The 20,413-nt window shown below is 46.3% G+C and overlaps 2 protein-coding genes across 2 annotated transcripts; both read right to left on the reverse strand.

Moving 5' to 3' along the window:
* Window positions 1-1,627: 1,627 nt before the first annotated feature.
* On the reverse strand, window positions 1,628-13,356 carry LOC101163388 (V-type proton ATPase subunit B, brain isoform). Its single transcript, XM_023960721.1, is given in 15 exon segments — window positions 1,628-3,212; window positions 4,172-4,301; window positions 4,541-4,645; window positions 5,620-5,702; window positions 5,768-5,918; window positions 5,990-6,113; window positions 6,227-6,324; window positions 7,077-7,178; window positions 9,253-9,266; window positions 9,269-9,391; window positions 9,474-9,551; window positions 9,760-9,853; window positions 9,952-10,050; window positions 11,664-11,719; window positions 12,817-13,356. Coding segments are annotated over 15 exon segments (1,560 nt in total). The 5' UTR covers window positions 12,983-13,356; the 3' UTR covers window positions 1,628-3,075.
* Window positions 13,357-13,440: 84 nt separating this feature from the next.
* dusp11 (dual specificity phosphatase 11) lies at window positions 13,441-19,425 on the reverse strand. Its single transcript, XM_023960722.1, has 9 exons — window positions 19,161-19,425; window positions 18,812-18,887; window positions 18,614-18,745; window positions 18,388-18,511; window positions 16,357-16,417; window positions 16,240-16,286; window positions 16,097-16,172; window positions 15,914-16,018; window positions 13,441-14,480 (listed from the first exon to the last, which is right to left on the reverse strand). Exons 1-9 carry the CDS (start codon window positions 19,202-19,204, stop codon window positions 14,135-14,137), a joined length of 1,011 nt encoding a protein of 336 aa, XP_023816490.1. The 5' UTR covers window positions 19,205-19,425; the 3' UTR covers window positions 13,441-14,134.
* Window positions 19,426-20,413: the final 988 nt, after the last annotated feature.

Below are 20,413 nucleotides of genomic sequence, written 5' to 3' on the forward strand. Positions count from 1 at the left end.
CATCGCTTCTGTAACAGAAGGTCAAGTTGAACCAATTCCTCCTGCAGAAAACATGCAGAGTTTTTTCATTGAAAGTGTTTTTAGGACCAATTTGATCCTCATTAAACAGATTGAGGTTTTATGCCGAGAACCTCCACTGTTGATGAACAGAAAAGAACAAAAAAGCAGAAAAACACATTTTAAAACACAGAAAAAAGAAAACCAGCACAAAAAGTAAACCAACTGGTCTCGTTCAAGCCTTTCTATCAGACTACAGAGTGTGCGATGTGTGGCGTACTCTCCATCCATAAGATCGCGACCACTCGTTCTTTTCACAAGTCCATAATATTATATAGGATTCATTCTTTTTTCATTGAATACCTGCTAATACCACTGGTGAAGTCCTGTTCTGACCAGAGCATTGTCATCTCAGACCACGCCCCCTTTGTTCTGAGTTTGTCCCTCCCTGTGATTCCACAGAGCAGCTGATGCTGGCGGTTCAACTTTGTGCAGCTCATGGAGAAAGAAAACGCGCTTTTTCTCGCCACCAATACCTCCCCTGAGACGTCCAACCTCACCTCCTACACTGCTAATCTGAAACCAAAATCTTCTAAAGAACGCATGGATCTGAGCTGTAGAATCAAAGAGATAGATGAACAGTATGTCCAAACCAAAGATCCCAAACGGAACTTCAAACTAAACTGGACTTCCTCTTAACTCACTCAGTTAAACGTATGCTTTTAAAAGACACGGCTCAGTTCTATATCCATGGTAACAAACCAAACAAGCTGCTAGCCAACCAACTTCGCTGAGCCAGAGCATCCCTGAGATCCGCAGGCCATGCGGTCGCACAACATTAGACCATCTACAAATAAACACCACATTCAGGGACCTTTACTCACAACTCTGAGGTCCAGGTAGATCAAGACATCATCCCAACGGTGCCACCAGATCTTAGAAGGGCACTAGACGAGTCCATATCTAACTCTGAAATCACACCAGCTCTATCTTCTATGCTGTCTGGCAAATCTCCAGGCCCTGACGGGTTTCCAACAGAATTTCTTGCCACGTTTTCATCCTTAGTTTCCCCACAGTTGTGTCTTTTGCTGTCTGACTCTTTCAGGTTGGGATCTCTCCCCAAATCTTTTACTGAGGCCTGTATCACCCTCATTGCTAAAAAGGGTAAAGACCCAGCTGACTGTGACTCATACAGACATACAAACTCATGTCCCACCGTTTCAATTCACACCAACTCCCAACAGTCAAAACCCTTTCATTTACACAGGGGAACGCTCCAGGCGTGCCTTCTGAGCCCGTTGCTCTTCAACCTGGCTATTGGGCCGTTTGCTGCGGCGATCTGAGGCTGTAAGGACATAACTGGTATTCAGAGAAACTCTACAGAACATAAAGTCTCACTGTATGCTGATGACCTTCTGCTCTTTATTTCAGATGACGACTTTCCACCTACAGGTAAACTGTGGCCTCACACATTACAAGTGACCTTTACCTGAGACGACACAGCTGTGAGGTCATCATCAGACTCGTTTCATGCAGGTTTGAGGTTCAATTAAACTGAAACTGTTCTTCTAAAAGGAGGAAAAGGTTTTTATTGACCAGCAGAAAACTGCTGGTTAGAAATCATCACAAGTCACGAGTCAGCAAATTTTTATTTCACAGACATGATGGTTGAGGCACCAACATTCAAAGACCACACATGCAGTTTGTTGATATCTTCAGTCTGCATGCAGAGCTCCAGCAGGAATGGATGTGAAGTCCAACACTGACGCACAACTACTGAATGTACACAAAAATAATCCAGCAGATCAGCAAAGAATCCAGAAGTTCTGACAGAATTTACTCTCATTAGTCACAAACGATTCAGACGCATGCAGACGGAACATCAAAGGTTGCTCAGCAGCAGAGACCAGCTTCACAAACCGTTTAGTGTTTCTGTTCTTTCTGCTCTAACCAACAGAATCAGCTGATCTGAATGAGCTCAGGTTGTGTTCTGAAGTTCTCCTCGACATTCGTCTGTTTTCTCCTGCTCCTTCTCAGCTGCTGAGAAGAGTTTCCTCTGCAAACAGACCATTTCCAGTTTCAGTGTGTGTGTTTGGGTGTGTGTGCGGCTCACAGAAGCACACACACACATTTCTTTAACTGTTGAATCCAAGAATGCATTCAGACTGGAAACCAAGTCCTGCACCTGGTGTTTGGTCTGAATCCAGACTGCCGTCTACCAGAGATTTCTCATTCAGACTAAAGCTTGTAAACAAAACCATGTGACTAACGATCTCTTCAGTCATTGGCCAGGAGTTAAGAGGGCGGGGCAAAGCAACGACACAAAGAATACTGGAAGTCCTGGTCTTTGCAGTCCTTGTCAGGATAGTTCACTGATTTAAACTCTATATTTGGCTGACCAACTTGAACGTCTGTCTCAACGTCAGGATCAACACGGTTTCCTTTGGTGTGTGTGTGTCTGATGGAGGCGTGCTGCAAGGTTGTTACTGAGGACACGTCTGCTGTTAAGGTACGCCGATACGTGTTTATGACGTATAGATTGATGGGAAAACAGTGAGAAGCAAGGTGTGTCAATTTAAACGTTGTTTTAAGGAGTCTGCATCACATTTCAAAGAGCTGCTGTGACTCATCGTCACGGTTGCTTCCTTTCTACTCTGTTTACATCCCATAATGATGGCTGTTTCGGTCCAGTTTTTCCACTCTAACCGTCTAACTGACTGAAAACTCGGAACCGGAGCTCTGAAAGATGAAAGATGGGTCTGAGCAGCTTATGTGTTGTTGTTGTGTAGATATGCTATTGTGTCGTTGTTGTGTTGTTGTGGCTCAGCCCCATCATTTTTCACCTCCATCTCTCCTTCATCTGCATTCAGGATCCTCTCTGGGAAACGGACTCGGTTCCTCCAAACGTCTGACTCAGCATCACGACTCTAACCTTTGACTCCTCCCTTAACCAAGAGCTCCGCCTCCTTCTGCTTCCACATGAAAGCCACAAGCGTCCACGATGGGAACAGCATCATAACACCACGACGCATGGATGCAGGAGGCAGCGGCATCGCCAGCGGAAGCGGCAGCGTCCGGCTAATGTTTGGCTTCTCGCGGGTAAAACTGGGCCAAAGTGCTCTGAGGAATCCTCTTCAGCATCTCTTTGGGGAAGATCCGCATCAGCTGCCAGCCCACGTCCAGAGTCTCAAACACGCTCCTGTTCTCGTAGGCTCCTGTGGACACGACGGGCAACGTCAAACTTCCTTCTGATGGCCATCAAAGTCAGTCTTAAAAAAACAGAAACATTTCTAAGTCTGTGAAAAGACATGGAAGATGGAACGATGGAAGATTTTTTCATTTCAAAGTTCGAGAGCAGCAAAAGCATAGAACAAAAAATAAAAGAACAAAAAATACATGATAAACACCAAAGAAACTCAGAAAAAAGGGTTAAACAGATGAAAACAAGCGACACGAGTTCAATAAAGCTAAAACAAATTTAGAAAAAAATCTGAAAAGTTTCTGAAAAATAACTTCAGGAGATCTAAAAAAGAAACAATAAACTGCCAAAAATACAAAATTCAATAAAAAACTATTGCATTGTTTAAAAACCTGTAAATAATTGAAAGAAATGCTAAAAAAATAAAACAGAATTATCTGTAAAATGGGAAATAAACAGAAGAATTTGTAACATGGCTGATCAGAATAATTATAAAGTATAAATTTAAAATTCAAAATGAACAAAAAGTACATTTAGATGAACAGGAGTTCAGTAATGCAGAGCAAAGCTAGAAGCTCAAAAAGAAAATGTGGAAACGGGAAATGAGATGCTAATTTAGCCAAAAGGTGCTTTCAGCTCAGCTGACGCCCTCTAGTGGTGGACAGACGTTACAGTTACCTATTGTAACTGTAACGATAGGTTATGTAGCCTATGACACGGAGGGGGGGTGTATTTGTACAAAGCCCTTTTGTATTCGAGGCTCCACTTTGTCGTTACAGTTGTGTGCATTTCTGAAGATAGAGGGAGTGGACATTAGAGATGGAGGGGTACAAGTAAGGAGAAACGGGGGTAAAGAAGTTGGAAGACGGTTACAGGGAAGGAGGGGGCGGGGTCAAACTTTTTTAATGAATGAGAATGTGCCTTTTGCTTCCATCATGTTGGATGAACAAGCTCATATCAAAACACCCACTGCACCTTGGGAGATGAAGTTCTTCTCAAACTTGCTGAGGAACTCCAGATAAAGCAGGTCGTCAGCAGTCAGAGCCTCCTCTCCAACCACCGCCTTCATGGCCTGGACGTCCTTACCGATAGCATAGCATGCGTACTGCAAACGCACAAATGCAGACACACACAAGCACACAAAATGAACTGAGGAGGTTCTGTTGCTAGGCAGATTTGGCCTCAGGACGCTCCCTTTAACCAGTCAGAACCAGGTTCGTACAAAGCGGTTTGATCTAGTTTGATGCCACCTTTCAGTTCCTGATCTAGACTGAGTTTTTGGATCATTCACAGCTTCGTTCCTGCACGTTGGGTCGTGAAGGTCCGAACAGATCGGTTACGTACCAGCTGGTTGGAAACATCTGCGTGGTCTTTGCGGGTCATTCCCTCCCCGATGGCGGACTTCATCAGTCGAGAAAGAGACGGCAGCACGTTGATGGGAGGATAGATCTGACGGAAGGAGGACACCAAGAACTCAATGACATGACAGCTGCCTGTTCTTTTGCTTCCGTCTTGATCAGACGGAATGAACAGCTGAGAAGTTCAGCCTCCGTCTCAGCTGTCCTTCCGGGTGGATACGGGCCGTCTGGGGCGGAGAACGGTCAAACCTGTAGACCGCTCTGTGAATCCGTAGAGAGAAAATGTTCATGTACATTTTTTCTATGGACGACAGGTTGCAGCACACATTCGTGTGGTTTGTGTGGACATCCTACAGGCGTAAGGTCACCGCACGAAAGCATCACCTGTATGTCATAAGTGTGACTTCCATTGTCCTTGCGAATATCACGAGATCCACTTACCACATGCACCACAAGGGTACGTTCCATTTTCATAACGCCCCTTGAGGTGGCCGTCCCAGCAGGGTACGTAAGACTAGATGACTTTAGGACCAAACCTCAAAAACAAGTCTAAAGTCAAGACAGACAAGTCCAAGACGCAATAATTCGAGTTCCTGTTCTGAGGCCAACCATGTGCAGAGAACATCAAAACCATCCCTCAGAACAGCTCAGGTCAAAGCTTCCAAATGCAAATGACACAAAATGAAGTCCCTGAAAGAAAACCAGAGAACATCGTCAAACGGGAAGTTGCTCCCTGCTGGCGCCAGCCTTTGGTGAGGAGGTGCAGCGGTTTGCTTGTAGTTCTGGAAGGAAATGTGGAGGCAAGGTCAAAACTAAAATAAATCTGGAAATCATTCAACCCAAACTTGAGTCCAGACCAGTGAGTTCTTGATCAGAACTGAACTTTCTCAGCCTAAACTTAAAACCACACGAGTCCAAGTCTTTCAGTCGACATCAGCAAGTGTGACGAGACACAAACTCTGGATTCACGTTCAGTGAACCTGAGGCCAAAGACGGACACAACTGAGCTCTGGTCCCTCGAGTCCAGGTCCAGGTCTTCAGTCGGTGGACATGTGACCTCCTTACCTGTCTGTTGTGAAGCTGTCTGTCCACATAGATCTGCCCCTCTGTGATGTACCCCGTCAGGTCAGGAATCGGGTGGGTGATGTCTGAGAGGCGACAGCACAGTGAAAACCTACCCCCATCTCCTGGGGGTGGACCGCGACCCGCCTACCGTCGTTGGGCATGGTGAGGATGGGGATCTGGGTGATGGACCCGCTGCGCCCTTCAACTCTGCCCGCCCTCTCATAGATGGTTGCCAGGTCTGTGTACATGTATCCGGGGAAACCTCTGCGACCCGGGACCTCCTCTCTGGCTGCAGACACCTGGGGGGAGGGGTAGAGGTGACGTGCACCTCCTGCAGCCGTATTGGAGGAGGCAGGCGTACAGGTCTGACCTCTCGGAGCGCCTCCGCGTAGGAACTCATGTCGGTGAGGATGACGAGCACGTGCTTCTCACACTGGTAAGCTAGGTACTCCGCCGCCGTCAGCGCCAGCCGTGGGGTGATGATCCGCTCAATACTGCAACGAGGACAGAGAAACTTCAAAACCTTCTTATAACCCCGCCCCCTATAATCAAAGTGACCAAATAGTTACAAAAGGTCAAAGAGTCAGAGAACAGGCGAAGGTCGTACGTTGGGTCATTGGCCAGGTTTAGGAACAGGCAGACGTTGTCCATGGATCCGTTCTCCTCAAAGTCTGACTTGAAGAACCGAGCCGTCTCCATGTTGACCTGCAGAGAGGTAAACCGGTGAACGCACAGGTGGAGCTCATTCAGTCAAGCATTTTGCAGAAAGCAACGCTTGTCTTCTTTGAGGACGTTTTTTTCTTTTTATTCGGAGTCAGACGTCCGAAAAACACTTTTTCCAAAAGCGTTTTGCCCTCTTAAACAACAGCAGTACGCAGACGACACGCTGGTTCACGCCTTCGTCCCAGCTGTCCCTACAGGTGGACCCGGCCCGTCTGACAATGGTACGGTCCATTTTCCTGACGTCCCTTGAGGCGGCCGTACGAGCCTCAAAGGAACAGAAAGACACGCCTGAGCTCCCCTTAAGATGCAGCCGCTCTACTCCAAGCCCTCCACGGACCGACAACCCAAAAACCCACACAACCCGTACGGGTCATTTGACTAATGCTTTACTTGCTTTTTTGCCTGCTGTCAGACCTGCAGTCGCACTAAAGATGGAACAGGGTTTGATTCCTCCAAGTGTCCCTGACGGTCAAACTTTCAGTGAAAACTCTAGAATCCGTTTTCCTAAACCGGGTTTGGATTCAGTCAGACCAGACTGACCCGGTCCCTGATTCTCTCTGATGTACTCTGCGTGGCATCAACCACATTTCCCTCTGTTGAGCAGAGATCCTTCAGTTTGCCCGCTAGAGGCGAAGCTACATCGCAGCTGCCGTGTCAGAGCATCAGTGGGACCGTCTGTTCTCATGATAGGCCGTTACAGCCCCGGCTGACGGTGTCACGCTTTGGTTTCTCACCCCCATAGCTGCAAAGACGATGGCAAAGTTGTCCTCGCTGTAGACCATCACGTCCTTAGACTTCTTCACCAGACCAGCCTGCCGACAGATCTGAGCTGCGATCTGACAGATGGAGACAAATCTTCAGAACCAGAGTCCATTCAGCCAGATAAAAGAACCACACTCCAACAAAACCAGTCATTCAGAGAAAACCCTGATTGAGAAATGTGCGGTTTAACCCTGACAGCTGACCAGCACGGTGTGGGACCTGCAGCCTGGAAGACACGACTGAGGGTTTACAGTCACTTTCAGATTTTATGGATAAAACCCTCAAATGAGTGATGTGTGTTGGTATGTGTCAGTCAGTGTGTGTTGGTGTGAATGTGTGTGTGTGCCAGTGTGAATGTGTGTGTGTCAGTCTGAATGTGTGTGTGTGTCAGTGTGAATGTGTGTGTGTGTCAGTGTGAATGTGTGTGTGTCCGTGTGTGTCCGTGTGAATGTGTGTGTGTCAGTGTGAATGTATGTGTGTCCGTGTGAATGTGTGTGTGTCCGTGTGAATGTGTGTGTGTCCGTGTGAATGTGTGTGTGTCCGTGTGAATGTGTGTGTGTCCGTGTGAATGTGTGTGTGTCCGTGTGAATGTGTGTGTGTCCGTTTGAATGTGTGTGTGTCCGTGTGAATGTGTGTGTGTCCGTGTGAATGTGTGTGTGTCAGTGTGAATGTGTGTGTGTCCGTTTGAATGTGTGTGTGTCCGTGTGAATGTGTGTGTGTCCGTGTGAATGTATGTGTGTCCGTGTGAATGTGTGTGTGTCCGTGTGAATGTGTGTGTGTCCGTGTGAATGTGTGTGTGTCCGTGTGAATGTGTGTGTGTCAGTGTGAATGTGTGTGTGTCAGTGTGAATGTATGTGTGTCAGTGTGAATGTATGTGTGTCAGTTTGAATGTGTGTGTGTCAGTGTGAATGTGTGTGTGTCAGTGTGAATGTGTGTGTGTGTCCGTGTGAATGTGTGTGTGTCCGTGTGAATGTGTGTGTGTGTCCGTGTGAATGTGTGTGTGTCCGTGTGAATGTGTGTGTGTGTCCGTGTGAATGTGTGTGTGTCCGTGTGAATGTGTGTGTGTCCGTGTGAATGTGTGTGTGTCAGTGTGAATGTATGTGTGTCAGTGTGAATGTATGTGTGTCAGTTTGAATGTGTGTGTGTCAGTGTGAATGTGTGTGTGTCCGTGTCAATGTGTGTGTGTCAGTGTGAATGTGTGTGTGTGTCAGTGTGAATGTGTGTGTGTCCGTGTCAATGTGTGTGTGTCAGTGTGAATGTGTGTGTGTCAGTGTGAATGTGTGTGTGTCAGTTTGAATGTGTGTGTGTCAGTGTGAATGTGTGTGTGTCAGTGTGAATGTATGTGTGTCAGTTTGAATGTGTGTGTGTCAGTGTGAATGTGTGTGTGTCAGTGTGAATGTGTGTGTGTCAGTGTGAATGTGTGTGTGTCAGTTTGAATGTGTGTGTGTCAGTGTGAATGTGTGTGTGTCAGTGTGAATGTGTGTGTGTGTCCGTGTGAATGTGTGTGTGTCCGTGTGAATGTGTGTGTGTCCGTGTGAATGTGTGTGTGTCAGTGTGAATGTATGTGTGTCAGTGTGAATGTATGTGTGTCAGTTTGAATGTGTGTGTGTCAGTGTGAATGTGTGTGTGTCCGTGTCAATGTGTGTGTGTCAGTGTGAATGTGTGTGTGTGTCAGTGTGAATGTGTGTGTGTCCGTGTCAATGTGTGTGTGTCAGTGTGAATGTGTGTGTGTCAGTGTGAATGTGTGTGTGTCCGTGTGAATGTGTGTGTGTCCGTGTGAATGTGTGTGTGTGTCAGTGTGAATGTGTGTGTGTCCGTGTGAATGTATGTCTGTCAGTTTGAATGTGTGTGTGTCAGTGTGAATGTGTGTGTGTCCGTGTGAATGTGTGTGTGTCAGTGTGAATGTATGTGTGTCAGTTTGAATGTGTTTGTGTCAGTGTGAATGTGTGTGTGTCAGTGTGAATGTGTGTGTGTCCGTGTGAATGTGTGTGTGTCCGTGTGAATGTGTGTGTGTCCGTGTGAATGTGTGTGTGTCCGTTTGAATGTTTGTGTGTCAGTGTGAATGTGTGTGTGTCAGTGTGAATGTGTGTGTGTCAGTGTGAATGTGTGTGTGTGTGTCAGTGTGAATGTGTGTGTGTCAGTGTGTGCCTCGTTGTGCGGAGTCCCGCTGCAGAGAAGATGGGGATCTTCTGGCCTCTGGCTATGCTGTTCATGCCGTCGATGGCGGAGATTCCGGTCTGGATCATCTCCTCTGGATAGATGCGACACTGAGGGTTTATGGGCTGGCCTGTACGGAAACACACCAGAGATGGTTGTCACGGAAACATCCACAGAGCAGACGAGCAGCTTCTCCACAGTATCCAAGTCACCCATGATGTCCAGGTAATCTTCGGCCAGGACGGCGGGTCCTCTGTCGATGGGTTTTCCCGACCCGTTAAAGACCCGCCCTGCGGACACACAAACCTGTCAATCATCTGCAAGAGATCCGATCCAGATCCGTCCTGATTGTTCTTCACCTCCAAGTTCTGAACATGCATCCTGCTTTCCTGGAACCACCGGATGCAGGAGAGCATCCGGTGGTTCCAGGTTTGGATGAGCCGAACACACCTGATCCAGGTGATCAGACGGTACCAGTCAGCTAATGTGGACCTGTACCCAGCATGTCTTCAGAAACCGGCGTTCGCAGGATGTCGCCCGTGAACTCACAGCTGGTCTTCTTGGCATCGATGCCTGCAGTTCCCTCAAAAACCTGCAGGGGGCAGATGAAGAAGAGTTTGTGGTCATCCTCAGGAGTACGAGTACTCCACCTGAGGCCAGATTGGACCTGAACATCTCCCATCGTGGTACCTGCACCACAGCCTTGGAGCCGTTCACGTCCAGAACCTGCCCGCTCCTGCTGGTCCCGTCAGGTAGGGTGAGGTGGACGATCTCCGCGTATCTGGGAAACTGTTCAGCAAAGAACTCACAGCACAACAGAACCGGAGACGATTCCAGAACCAGAACTGCGGCGTTCAGGGACTTATTTGTCAGCAGAAGCCCGGCGGGCCGTAGAAACCTTCACCAGGCTTCATGACCCACTTCCTGCCAGCAGAAGAACGTCTCTGCAGCAGAATCTACATGAAGAACTTTGACCCAAACAACAGTGACAGTGATGGACACCTGAGAGGCCAAACATCAAACCAGGGGGTATTCCAGATAGCAGGTTCTGCTAGCTCCCACGGTAAGTTTGAGGCTAAGGAAGTGGATAACCTCAGCTTTCTGTTCCAGAAATGGAGGTATGTTTCAGGGTAGGTCAAGTTGCCATAGCAACTCATGCTCTGAACATAACCTGGTCTGGAGCAGGTTTAGTTGAAGGTTAGTTTGTTTTCAGAGAGGTGAAGCAGCATGGCGTGTCCATTTGAGGATGATTTAGTGGATGAAGAAGCTCAGATAATACTTTTTCCACCGTGAGAGGGTGATAAGACCACATATGGATGTTGGAAAAATAAACTTTATACTTTGATCTAACTTAATTATTTGCTTCAGTCAAGATAATTAAAAATCCTTTTTTTTGTTAAGTCAGTTTAAAAATAACACGTAGTTATCAGACATTTATTTTACTTTCATTCAAATTAATTCAATGAAGTAGGTGTAACTTTGGTGCTGCTGTTAGATCGGCACTGCAAGGGATTGTGGGATACCATTCCCTTTGCCTGTCTGGACGGATTTGGGTTTAAGTGTGGCTTTTTGACCAAATGTGTTTAGTTGTTTAGCTGTTTTACCGTGTTTTGTCTAGTTATTTTGTCCTGCTAAGCTTATGTCTCTGCACCATGAGTGAGAGGGAGGGACAGGATGATGAGTTTATATAGCACCACTACCATATTGTACTGTACTGGTAATGATGGAAGTTACTTCAATAATTGAATGCACTCGATGAACAGTATTTTGTTTTTTTATTTCTATAAAAATGAGAATATCTGCCGGCTCAAACTTAGACATATGAGAGTTCAAGAATTATCCTTAAGTAAGATGGAAAAAAGATTAATTGAATTGGAGTAATATGACATTTAGTTAAATAAATATGTAAATTTGAGTTGTATAAACAATTATTGAGTTTTATAGACGTAAGAAAATAGGTTGAATACATTTAACTCAATTAGTAAGTAATTCATTTCATTGAAAGTCGTGTGTTTTCAAAATAAAAGTTTCAATTTCATTCAAATAAAGTTGTTCATTTACAAAAACAGTGAACAGGTAATACTAAACATTTTAAAAGCTCTTTTTTTTTAAATCTTGACTTTTTCCTCATAATTTTTCTACTTTACTTTTGTTTATTATTTTTCTTTTACGATTGCCTTTCAATACTTCATTGTAATATTTAGCTTTTGTACACAACTATGAAAAAAGTGTTTCTGTTTTGTTTAATATCAAATTAATTTCCTCAATTTATGAAACAGAACGACGACGACGATGTTTAGAGTCGGTCATTTTCATCCCAAAATAAAATATTTGCCTGAAAAATGTGTGAACAACAAAAACGTGAATTAATTTGATGGAAAGTTCCGATCCGGGTTTCTTACCTTCACCTGATCCAGGATCACCAGCGGCCCGTTGACCCCAGACACCGTCTTATAGGCTGCAGGCGCAGAGAGCAGAACGCGTCACGCCGGGATTCCCACAAACACAACACACCTTCACTGCACAACTGAGGACAGCATGACACGTCCAAGACCGTCTACAGAAACACACTGAGCTGAAGAATCCACAAAATCCACACACAAACAACAACAAAGTCTGCAAAAACAGATGGAAGGCAGCAAAAAAAAACGCAGAAAATCATTAAAGCAAAACGTCTGAAAAACAAACCTAGAAACCACAAAACCAGTTTGATGTTTGTGTGCTGTCTGTGTGTGTGTGTGTGTGTGTGTGTGTGTGTGCGTGTGCGTGTGCGTGTGTGTGTGTGTGTGTGTGTGCAGCACTCGCAAACACACAATGTGACACTTCAGGGTTCTGGGAAATCCACAGATTCTCTGCAGTTCACCTGCAGCAGCAGGAGCCTGATGACGTCATGGAGCATGCTCAGTCATGACGTCTGTATTTCTCTAATGTCTCTGGCTTCACACTAAACACAAAGGATGAACACAAACAAAACAAAACAAACCTTAAAAAACAAAAATGAAATCCAGAAAATGACTAAAGCTGGGTTTGAAAACATCTATGTAATCATTTTGGTACATGTTTACAAAGATCAGCTTCAGTTTAGACAAAACGTAGATTTTTGCCTTTTCAATAATAATTGAATTACTTTTCTGTTCGATTTCAAAGGTTTATTAATGCAATAATCTGTCTATCTTACATGATTGCTTACATGGGAAAACGTGTAATCAATAATGAATTAATTCAGAACAAATTGGAATCGATTCTAATGATGATCTTGTAAATCTGAAGTTGATGGAAATTCGAAATGTGACAGAAACTTCCTACAAAAGGAAAAATACAAATAAAAGTCAAATTTCTGTCTTGTTAGTTTGCGTGCCTCACCTGTGTCCGTGTCACCTGAGTGGGAGGAGCTACCATCAGCTCCGTAGTGTTTTGTTTTACGTTTTGATCATCTCAATTTAGAACTACTTTAGTTTACGGATGACCGTGAAGGCACCGCGTGCTCCGCTGATACACGGTTCGCCGCGGCGGTACATTCACGGACCTGCTCCCGGCACGGAGAGACGGACTCACTCAGGCGCGGCTGCGTGATGTAGTCGCGGCTCACGGCCACGGCGTGCTCCCTGGGGGCGGCGGTCCCGGCGGGGCCCGGGGCGGCGGCGGGCCTGCTGCCGCTCACGGCCGAGGAGAGCTCGTTCATGGCGCCGTTCATCATCCCTCTGAGCGCCTTCATCGCCATGTTTGCTCCTCCTGCGGCGGCGGGTCGTGACTACCACGGCGCATGCGCAGCACTCACCTGCTGCATCATCTCCCCCCCAAAGCAGGAGTCCGAAAAGTGGAAGAAACTCTTATGATTCAACATTTTTCAGTCCTTTTGTAAATGTTTTTCTTCAGAAACAGTCTGGGATGAACAATCATCTCATGACCTTTCTGGACTTCTAAACTGTGATGGTGGGGGCCGCTCCTGGTCCTGGGGCCAGACTCGGGTCAGAACCTCTTTCTGTTCAGAGGCGGTTCTGGAGAGCCGTCGTGATGCTGCGACGGCCTTCATCTGGACCGCGGCAGGTGGTCATCCTCAGGACCAGCTCCCAGCAGCGCCGACATCTCCCACACCCAGAGACCCTGAACGCCACTCAGCGTGTGGGCGGAGTCTAAAACCGGGTACACTGCTGTTTGTTTGTAAACAACGGTGAGGGGTGGGGCTTAAAAAACTTTATTTACCCACAAATTCAATAACATAAAATTAAATTAGAGTTCATGAAAACATTTTTTAGTAAAAATGATCAAATTCGATTTCAGCGAAAGCGTCCAGCTGACCCGGGAGTCTCAGCAGCTTCCTCTGGTTTGGAGTCCTGGACGCCGCCGCCATCACAAGACGTCAGCAGCGTTGTAGCTTCATCCAGAACCAGCACGCTAAAGCCGACGCCTCCTGGGATTTATGGTCATTTGAAGATGGTCACGCCCAGACTCCTCCCCGTCTCTGGAGGCGAGGGGCCAATCAGAGGCCAGCCCATCGGTCGGACTTTGGCGCCGTTCCTGTGGAACATGACTCAGCAGAAAGACCTGACGTCCCGTGGAGGAACCCAAAGGTTCTCCGTCAAACGCCGTCAGTGAACTAAAAGCATCAGAATTTCCTGAACGGGGGCTAAACGTGGCGGTAAAAAAACTCTTCAAACAAAGCGCCCACGGGTCAAAATGGGTCAGAACCGGGGCGGTGGGGCGCTGCAGCAAACCCCGTTTCTTTCAGCCGTGTTGCATTAAAAGACATCTGTAAAAGCAGGAATTTTCCATTCTCTCTATGAAAACCAGAATGCAGCTTAAAACCACAAAAAAATTAAAAAGAACGTTTTTTTGACCCAGGTCATGTGATCCGGGTCATGTGATCCTCGGCTCAGAACTTTGGTCCGTTCTGCCGCCAGCCCTCCCTGCTCGAGTGTCTCCCTCCAGGTGGGGTCCAGTCCTCCTCACCTGCGGCCCAGCTGGGGGAGTACTGGAGGTGGGGCTGGGGGGCGGGCCACCTTCTGCTCTCTGGGGGGCCGTAGGGGGGGGACCATGCTGGTCCAGATGGTGGAAACGGTCTAAACCTGTTTGTCTCAGGACGGGGGGGTCTCGTCCAGTCTCCTTGTGGGGGAGTGCCGCCCCATTGATATGGCTGGAACAAGGGGGGAGGGGGCAGACCAGGGTTGGGCCTGTCACGTAGAGGGAGGAGCAAAGGGCTGACATTTGGAGGGAAACACCTGCAGAGATGTGGGGGGGGGGGGGGGGGGGGCATGTTAAAAATGATCTCTGGATGTTTTTCAATAAAGTTAGATTAAAAAAAACAGATTTAGTGATTTGAATTCATCAACACTTCAAACTGGCTTTTATTTTGAAGGCACTTCCTGTGTCTGTGAGGTTGAAAATGATTGTTTCTTGAAGGAACCTCATTGATGAGGTTTTGTTTCCTTTAACCTCTCATGTTGACTTTCACCAAATGAGATTTCAAAATAAAAGACTTCTGTGTTTAAATGTTTTTCAATTCTTTCTTTGACAGAAACTGTCAGTCATCAATCAAGTTGGGGTTCAGTTTGATTGAACTTTTATTTATTTATTTTAAGGTTCAGTTCTGTGAAAAACTTGAAGCCGTCAAGACAGAAAGTTATTTACGTCGTTCACAATCATCTTTTTATTTAACACGCACAGAAATCTAAAGAGATACTGCTTTAGATTAAACTTTACTTTAGATTGAATAGAATTGAAGTTTTATTAGTTTTTCTTTTGTCTTAATCAAAAATGTCTTTGAAAACTTTAACAAAAATGTTTTTTTTCTTTTAAGATGATTAAATAGTTTTAATTTAGTTTAATTGTGTCTGTTTCACCTTCATCCTGTTTCTTTAATGTTCTTACTTCTTCTTCATTTTAACATCTAAAATAATCCAGACGTCTTTAGAAAAGTGTTTTAGTCAGAAAGATGACTTGGACCAAACTCTGGGATGTTTGGCTGTTAAGAAACACAAACCTGGAAGGAGAACTAAACTGTTGACCTCTGACCTCTGATTTCATCAAGAAGATTGAAAAACTTATTGATGTGTTCGTTGTGGTTTAAGACGTTTAACAGGGAAGACTCATTGTATGCTGAGATGCTGTCACTTTAACCCAATGCATCATGGGAGATGTAGTGATGGCAGACAGACTCTCTTCTCTGAGCTTCATGGTTTTGTTCACTTGTTCCACGGTCTGACACCGGATTCTGTGGAAAGCTACACCGCTAAAGACGAGCTTTAGCTGCTATTTCTGCTGGAACTGAGAGACTTTATGAGCAGAATCAGAACAAGGAAGTGAAGACTTGAACCACTTCTGATTGGTCAGACTGATGACATGTGATTAAGCCTCCAAGAATGATTGGTGGAGACAGTTAAAGGGGCGGGACTTTTCAGAAAACAGCTGTAGCTGCAGCTAAATCGAGGTGCCGTCATTATGATCAAAGTGTGAATCAAATAAACAGAAAGAAAAAAATATTTTATGATCTTTCATATTCCTCACTACTCAGTGTTTTATCATGTTTGGATGAACACAGAGCTGAAATCCTGGAGATGCTGAATGTTTTAGATCAATAAATAGATAATTTCACACAGCACACCTGTTGAAAAACACTGGTTTACATCAGCAGCTGATTGGCTGAAGCTCCTACCTGTAGCTGGCGGCGGCGAGGCACGTTGGCGGTGGCGTGGGAGTCGGCTTGCTCATAGCCTGGCCTCTCATGGGCTCCTGCTCCAACTCCTCCATCCCTTCATTACTGCAGCAGGAGATCAAAGGAGCAGAACGTGAGGCGCGTCACCTTCTCCTCAAACTGAACTAAAGCTCAAGTTCTCACCTCCTCTTCGGCCCACGATGAAGGTCTTTCAGGTAGTTCTGCCTCTCTATGGCGTGACCGCGGGACGAGTTAAACACTGCAGACAGGACGACACTTTAGACACACAAACCCACACCTGTGACCCGCCACAATAAGAGACTCACACTTCACAGCCTCTGCAGGGTCCATTCCATCCACGTCGATCAGATATCTGCAGGAACACACAGCTGTCAGGCCCCGCCCACACACACAGCCCCCACAGGTGTTCCCTCTGAACGCACCTGCAGATCAGGTATCCGGTGCGGTTCAGCCCATGGGTGCAGTGGACGCCGATCAGCTTGTCTGGAACAACAGTTTCAGGTGTTGAAAGTCAGAACTTTCTGTTTATGAAGGCAGTTTACACAGCAGACTGGAAGACTGGTCCAGTTCTGACCAGATCCAGATCAGACCAGATCCAGTTCAGACTGAGTCCAGCTCAGACTGAGTCCAGCTCAGACTGAGTCCAGTTCTGACTGGATCCAGTTCAGACTGAGTCCAGTTCAGACTGAGTCCAGCTCAGACTGAGTCCAGTTCTGACTGAGTCCAGATCAGACCAGATCCAGCTCAGACTGAGTCCAGTTCTGACTGGATCCAGTTCAGACTGAGTCCAGTTCTGACTGAGTCCAGATCAGACCAGATCCAGTTCTGACTGAGTCCAGCTCAGACTGAGTCCAGCTCAGACTGAGTCCAGTTCTGACTGGATCCAGTTCAGACTGAGTCCAGTTCAGACTGAGTCCAGCTCAGACTGAGTCCAGTTCTGACTGAATCCAGATCAGACCAGATCCAGCTCAGACTGAGTCCAGTTCTGACTGAGTCCATTTCTGACTGGATCCAGTTCAGACTGAGTCCAGCTCAGACTGAGTCCAGTTCTGACTGAATCCAGCTCAGACTGAGTCCAGTTCTGACTGGATCCAGTTCAGACTGAGTCCAGTTCTGACTGAGTCCAGTTCTGACTGGATCCAGTTCAGACTGAGTCCAGCTCAGACTGAATCCAGTTCTGACTGAATCCAGCTCAGACTGAGTCCAGTTCTGACTGGATCCAGTTCAGACTGAGTCCAGTTCTGACTGGATCCAGTTCAGACTGAGTCCAGTTCTGACTGGATCCAGTTCAGACTGAGTCCAGTTCTGACTGAGTCCAGTTCTGACTGGATCCAGTTCAGACTGAGTCCAGTTCTGACTGAGTCCAGATCAGACCAGATCCAGTTCTGACTGAGTCCAGTTCTGACTGAGTCCATTTCTGACTGGATCCAGTTCAGACTGAGTCCAGCTCAGACTGAGTCCAGTTCTGACTGAATCCAGCTCAGACTGAGTCCAGTTCTGACTGGATCCAGTTCAGACTGAGTCCAGTTCTGACTGAGTCCAGTTCTGACTGGATCCAGTTCAGACTGAGTCCAGCTCAGACTGAATCCAGTTCTGACTGAATCCAGCTCAGACTGAGTCCAGTTCTGACTGGATCCAGTTCAGACTGAGTCCAGTTCTGACTGGATCCAGTTCAGACTGAGTCCAGTTCTGACTGGATCCAGTTCAGACTGAGTCCAGTTCTGACTGAGTCCAGTTCTGACTGAGTCCAGTTCTGACTGAGTCCAGATCAGACCAGATCCAGTTCTGACTGAGTCCAGTTCTGACTGAGTCCAGTTCTGACTGGATCCAGTTCAGACTGAGTCCAGTTCTGACTAAGTCCAGCTCTGACGGGATCAAGTTCAGACTGGATCCATTCTGATCTGGATCCAGTATACTTGGATACTTCTGAACCAGTTTTGAAATAAAATGATTCTGATCCCAAAGAGGACGACTGAAGAACCGATATAAACATTAAGTTCCTGAAAACGTTAAACCGGATTTGTTTGTTTACATTGCTTTGATTTTTCTAAAGTCTGTAACTGTAATAAAGTAGTAATAAAGTTACAACAAAACATCGAGTTATGTTAACATTTTACTGGGGCTAAGCTAACGTTAGCCTTTAGACCTACCAGACCTGCCTTTTATTTTGAAAGTCTCACAGGAAAGAGGAAGCGATGATATAAATATGTTAGTATTCAGTGGAACTGAAGAACCAGACACTCCTGAACCGACCCGTCAGGATCCTGACCTTTAACCCCAAACAGACCAGCAGAGTTTGGCCTTGTTTGGATTTGGACCTCTGCTGCGTTTGAGGTCGGCTGGGTTTTTTGGGTTTCATCCTGAAATCTCGGTCTGTGCTGCATTGAAAGGTGAATGATCCTGATCTGCCGGCACCCAAAAACAGCAAAGGAGGGACGTGACGGGTTGGTCACCGTTGTCCTGGTTGTCTCGCAGGAAGTTGTTGACGGCGCGCTTGAAGCTCAGGATGGTGCCGTCGCTGGGAACCTGGTGACCAGCGGTGAAGATCTTCACGAACATCAGGGACGCCGGCAGGTCCTGCTCACAAAGACTCGGATCAGTTTGCCGATGGGGTAGGTTGAACCCGCCAGAGTTCTGGACGGAACCGGAACCCTGCAGCCCGGTTCTGCAGGGACTGACCTGCAGGTCGTAGTAGCGCGAGGTGAAGGTCAGGTCGATGATCAGCCCCAGCTCCTGCCGGTCTCTGCTCACGGCGTCCAGCAGCTCCCAGGGTCCGAAGACGGACGACCTGGGGAGCATCCGGGTCAGCGCCTGCAGAACACAAACAGGTGAAGACGGACCACACCTTCACGCAGGCTCCGCCCAGGTCCAGCTCACCTGCTTCAGAGGGACTTTAAAGGCGATGAATCGAGTCCCCTGGAGTCTCCTCCCCACCGCTGTGTAGTCCAGCCACCTGAGGACACACAGACGTTCCTGCAGGTGAACGTCCGGAACCGGAACCTTCCACCTCACGGAGCCCCTCCAGAACTCTGGTTCTGCTAGGTTGAGGCTTCCGCTAAGATTCTGTTGTGTACCTCTGAGATGTCCAGAGGATCGGGTCTGATGAAGCGCGTGACTCATCCAGCCTTGTTTGTTTATTTGTTTGTTTACAAACAGCTTTTGAATGTCAACAACACTGTCAGCTGCAGCGCGCGACAAGAGGTGGAACTGCGCTCGCGCCGCTTACCTGTCCGGGATGTCCGTCTTCTTCTTCTGGTGTTTTCGGGACATTTTCACAGACGGGAAAGCGCAGATAAAGCACGTGAGCCCGCGTGCGCGCACTTTCTCTCTCAGCTGCTCGCGCGCCTCAGTCCGCGCGCCGTCTTGTGTTTTTTCGCCTCATCTTTCTGCCTTTAGACTTTTACCAAACTTGTTTTTTTTACGACGATTCGCCGCCGGAACTGAGACTGCCGCGTGACCGTCTGCCGGCGCAGGTCGATGACGTCACATGACAACTCGAGGAACTATGCTTTTCCCATTTCAACTTCAAAATAAGATCAACAAATCTACGCACTAATTACATAACAATGAAAATACAATAAAGCAAGCTAATATAAATCAAATTAAATTTATTCAGTCTTCTCCTTTAGTTTAAAATGTTGTAAATTTGTACATTTTTATGCTTTTTTCCCCCGTGAATTGAAGTGACTCCATGGTAGCCCACAGTTCTTTGTAAAATGTAATCAGTTTTTTGGTCTTCAATTCTTCTGTGAATGAAAAACCTCCACAGCAGCAGTAAACTTTAAAACTGAATCCTTTAAAGCTGTCAGCCTTTATAATAAAAAAATAAAACATGTTGTCCAAATGAGCTGAAGTCTGAAATAAGCTCCAGAAATAAAATACCTCCCAAAAAACATCAACAGGAAACAAACAAAAACCCATCAGCTGTTTAAATTCAGATGAACAAACATGCAGTCATTTTCTTCACTGATGATGAGCGTCCTTCTCATTTGGAGCAACAGGGCGTCTAAAGTATTTGCTGCTAACTCCTCCTATTTAGCCCAAACGCTGTAGAAAACATTTGAATCGTTAATCAATCATAACCAATAAATCAGTCACTTTATGTGAAGCAGAGTTTTGTTCCAGAGCGAGGCGTTGAGACTCGCTGGTGTGGAAAAATCAGGACAGAAAAACAGCTGATGGAACAGGAAAAAACAGCTTTTAAATATTTATTAAAAGACTTCCTTCTCTGTTCTGACCTTTAAGGTTTTTGAAAAACGTCAAGGAAACGTCGAAAACTTTTTGAGCTCTCTGTGCTTTTACTCCTCTTTTTTTTGTAAATTACCACAAAACATTTATTAAAAAATTAAAAAACTTACAAGCATGTCTTTAAGAGAATAGTTTATACAAGAAATATCTTTCCTTCAGCTGCAGACTGGTACACCCCCCATGTAGGAAGGAACGGTTGTGCAGGTCATTCATCCCAACAGCCGTTAGATT

This window comes from Oryzias latipes, chromosome 12 (assembly GCF_002234675.1).
Source record: "Oryzias latipes chromosome 12, ASM223467v1".
NCBI classification, from domain to species: domain Eukaryota; kingdom Metazoa; phylum Chordata; class Actinopteri; order Beloniformes; family Adrianichthyidae; genus Oryzias; species Oryzias latipes.

What these genes read in the sequence shown, in the direction of transcription:
- dusp11 (XM_023960722.1), bottom strand. Translation starts at nt 19,204, where the DNA reads ATGTCCCGAAAACACCAGAAGAAGAAGACGGACATCCCGGACAG. An exon ending in CGCGCTACTACGACCTGCAG is followed by an intron (nt 18,512 to 18,613) that starts GTCAGTCCCTGC and finishes CTTTGTGAGCAG; the next exon opens with GACCTGCCGGCGTCCCTGAT. An exon ending in CCCTGCAGAGGCTGTGAAGT is followed by an intron (nt 16,173 to 16,239) that starts GTGAGTCTCTTA and finishes TCCTGTCTGCAG; the next exon opens with TGTTTAACTCGTCCCGCGGT.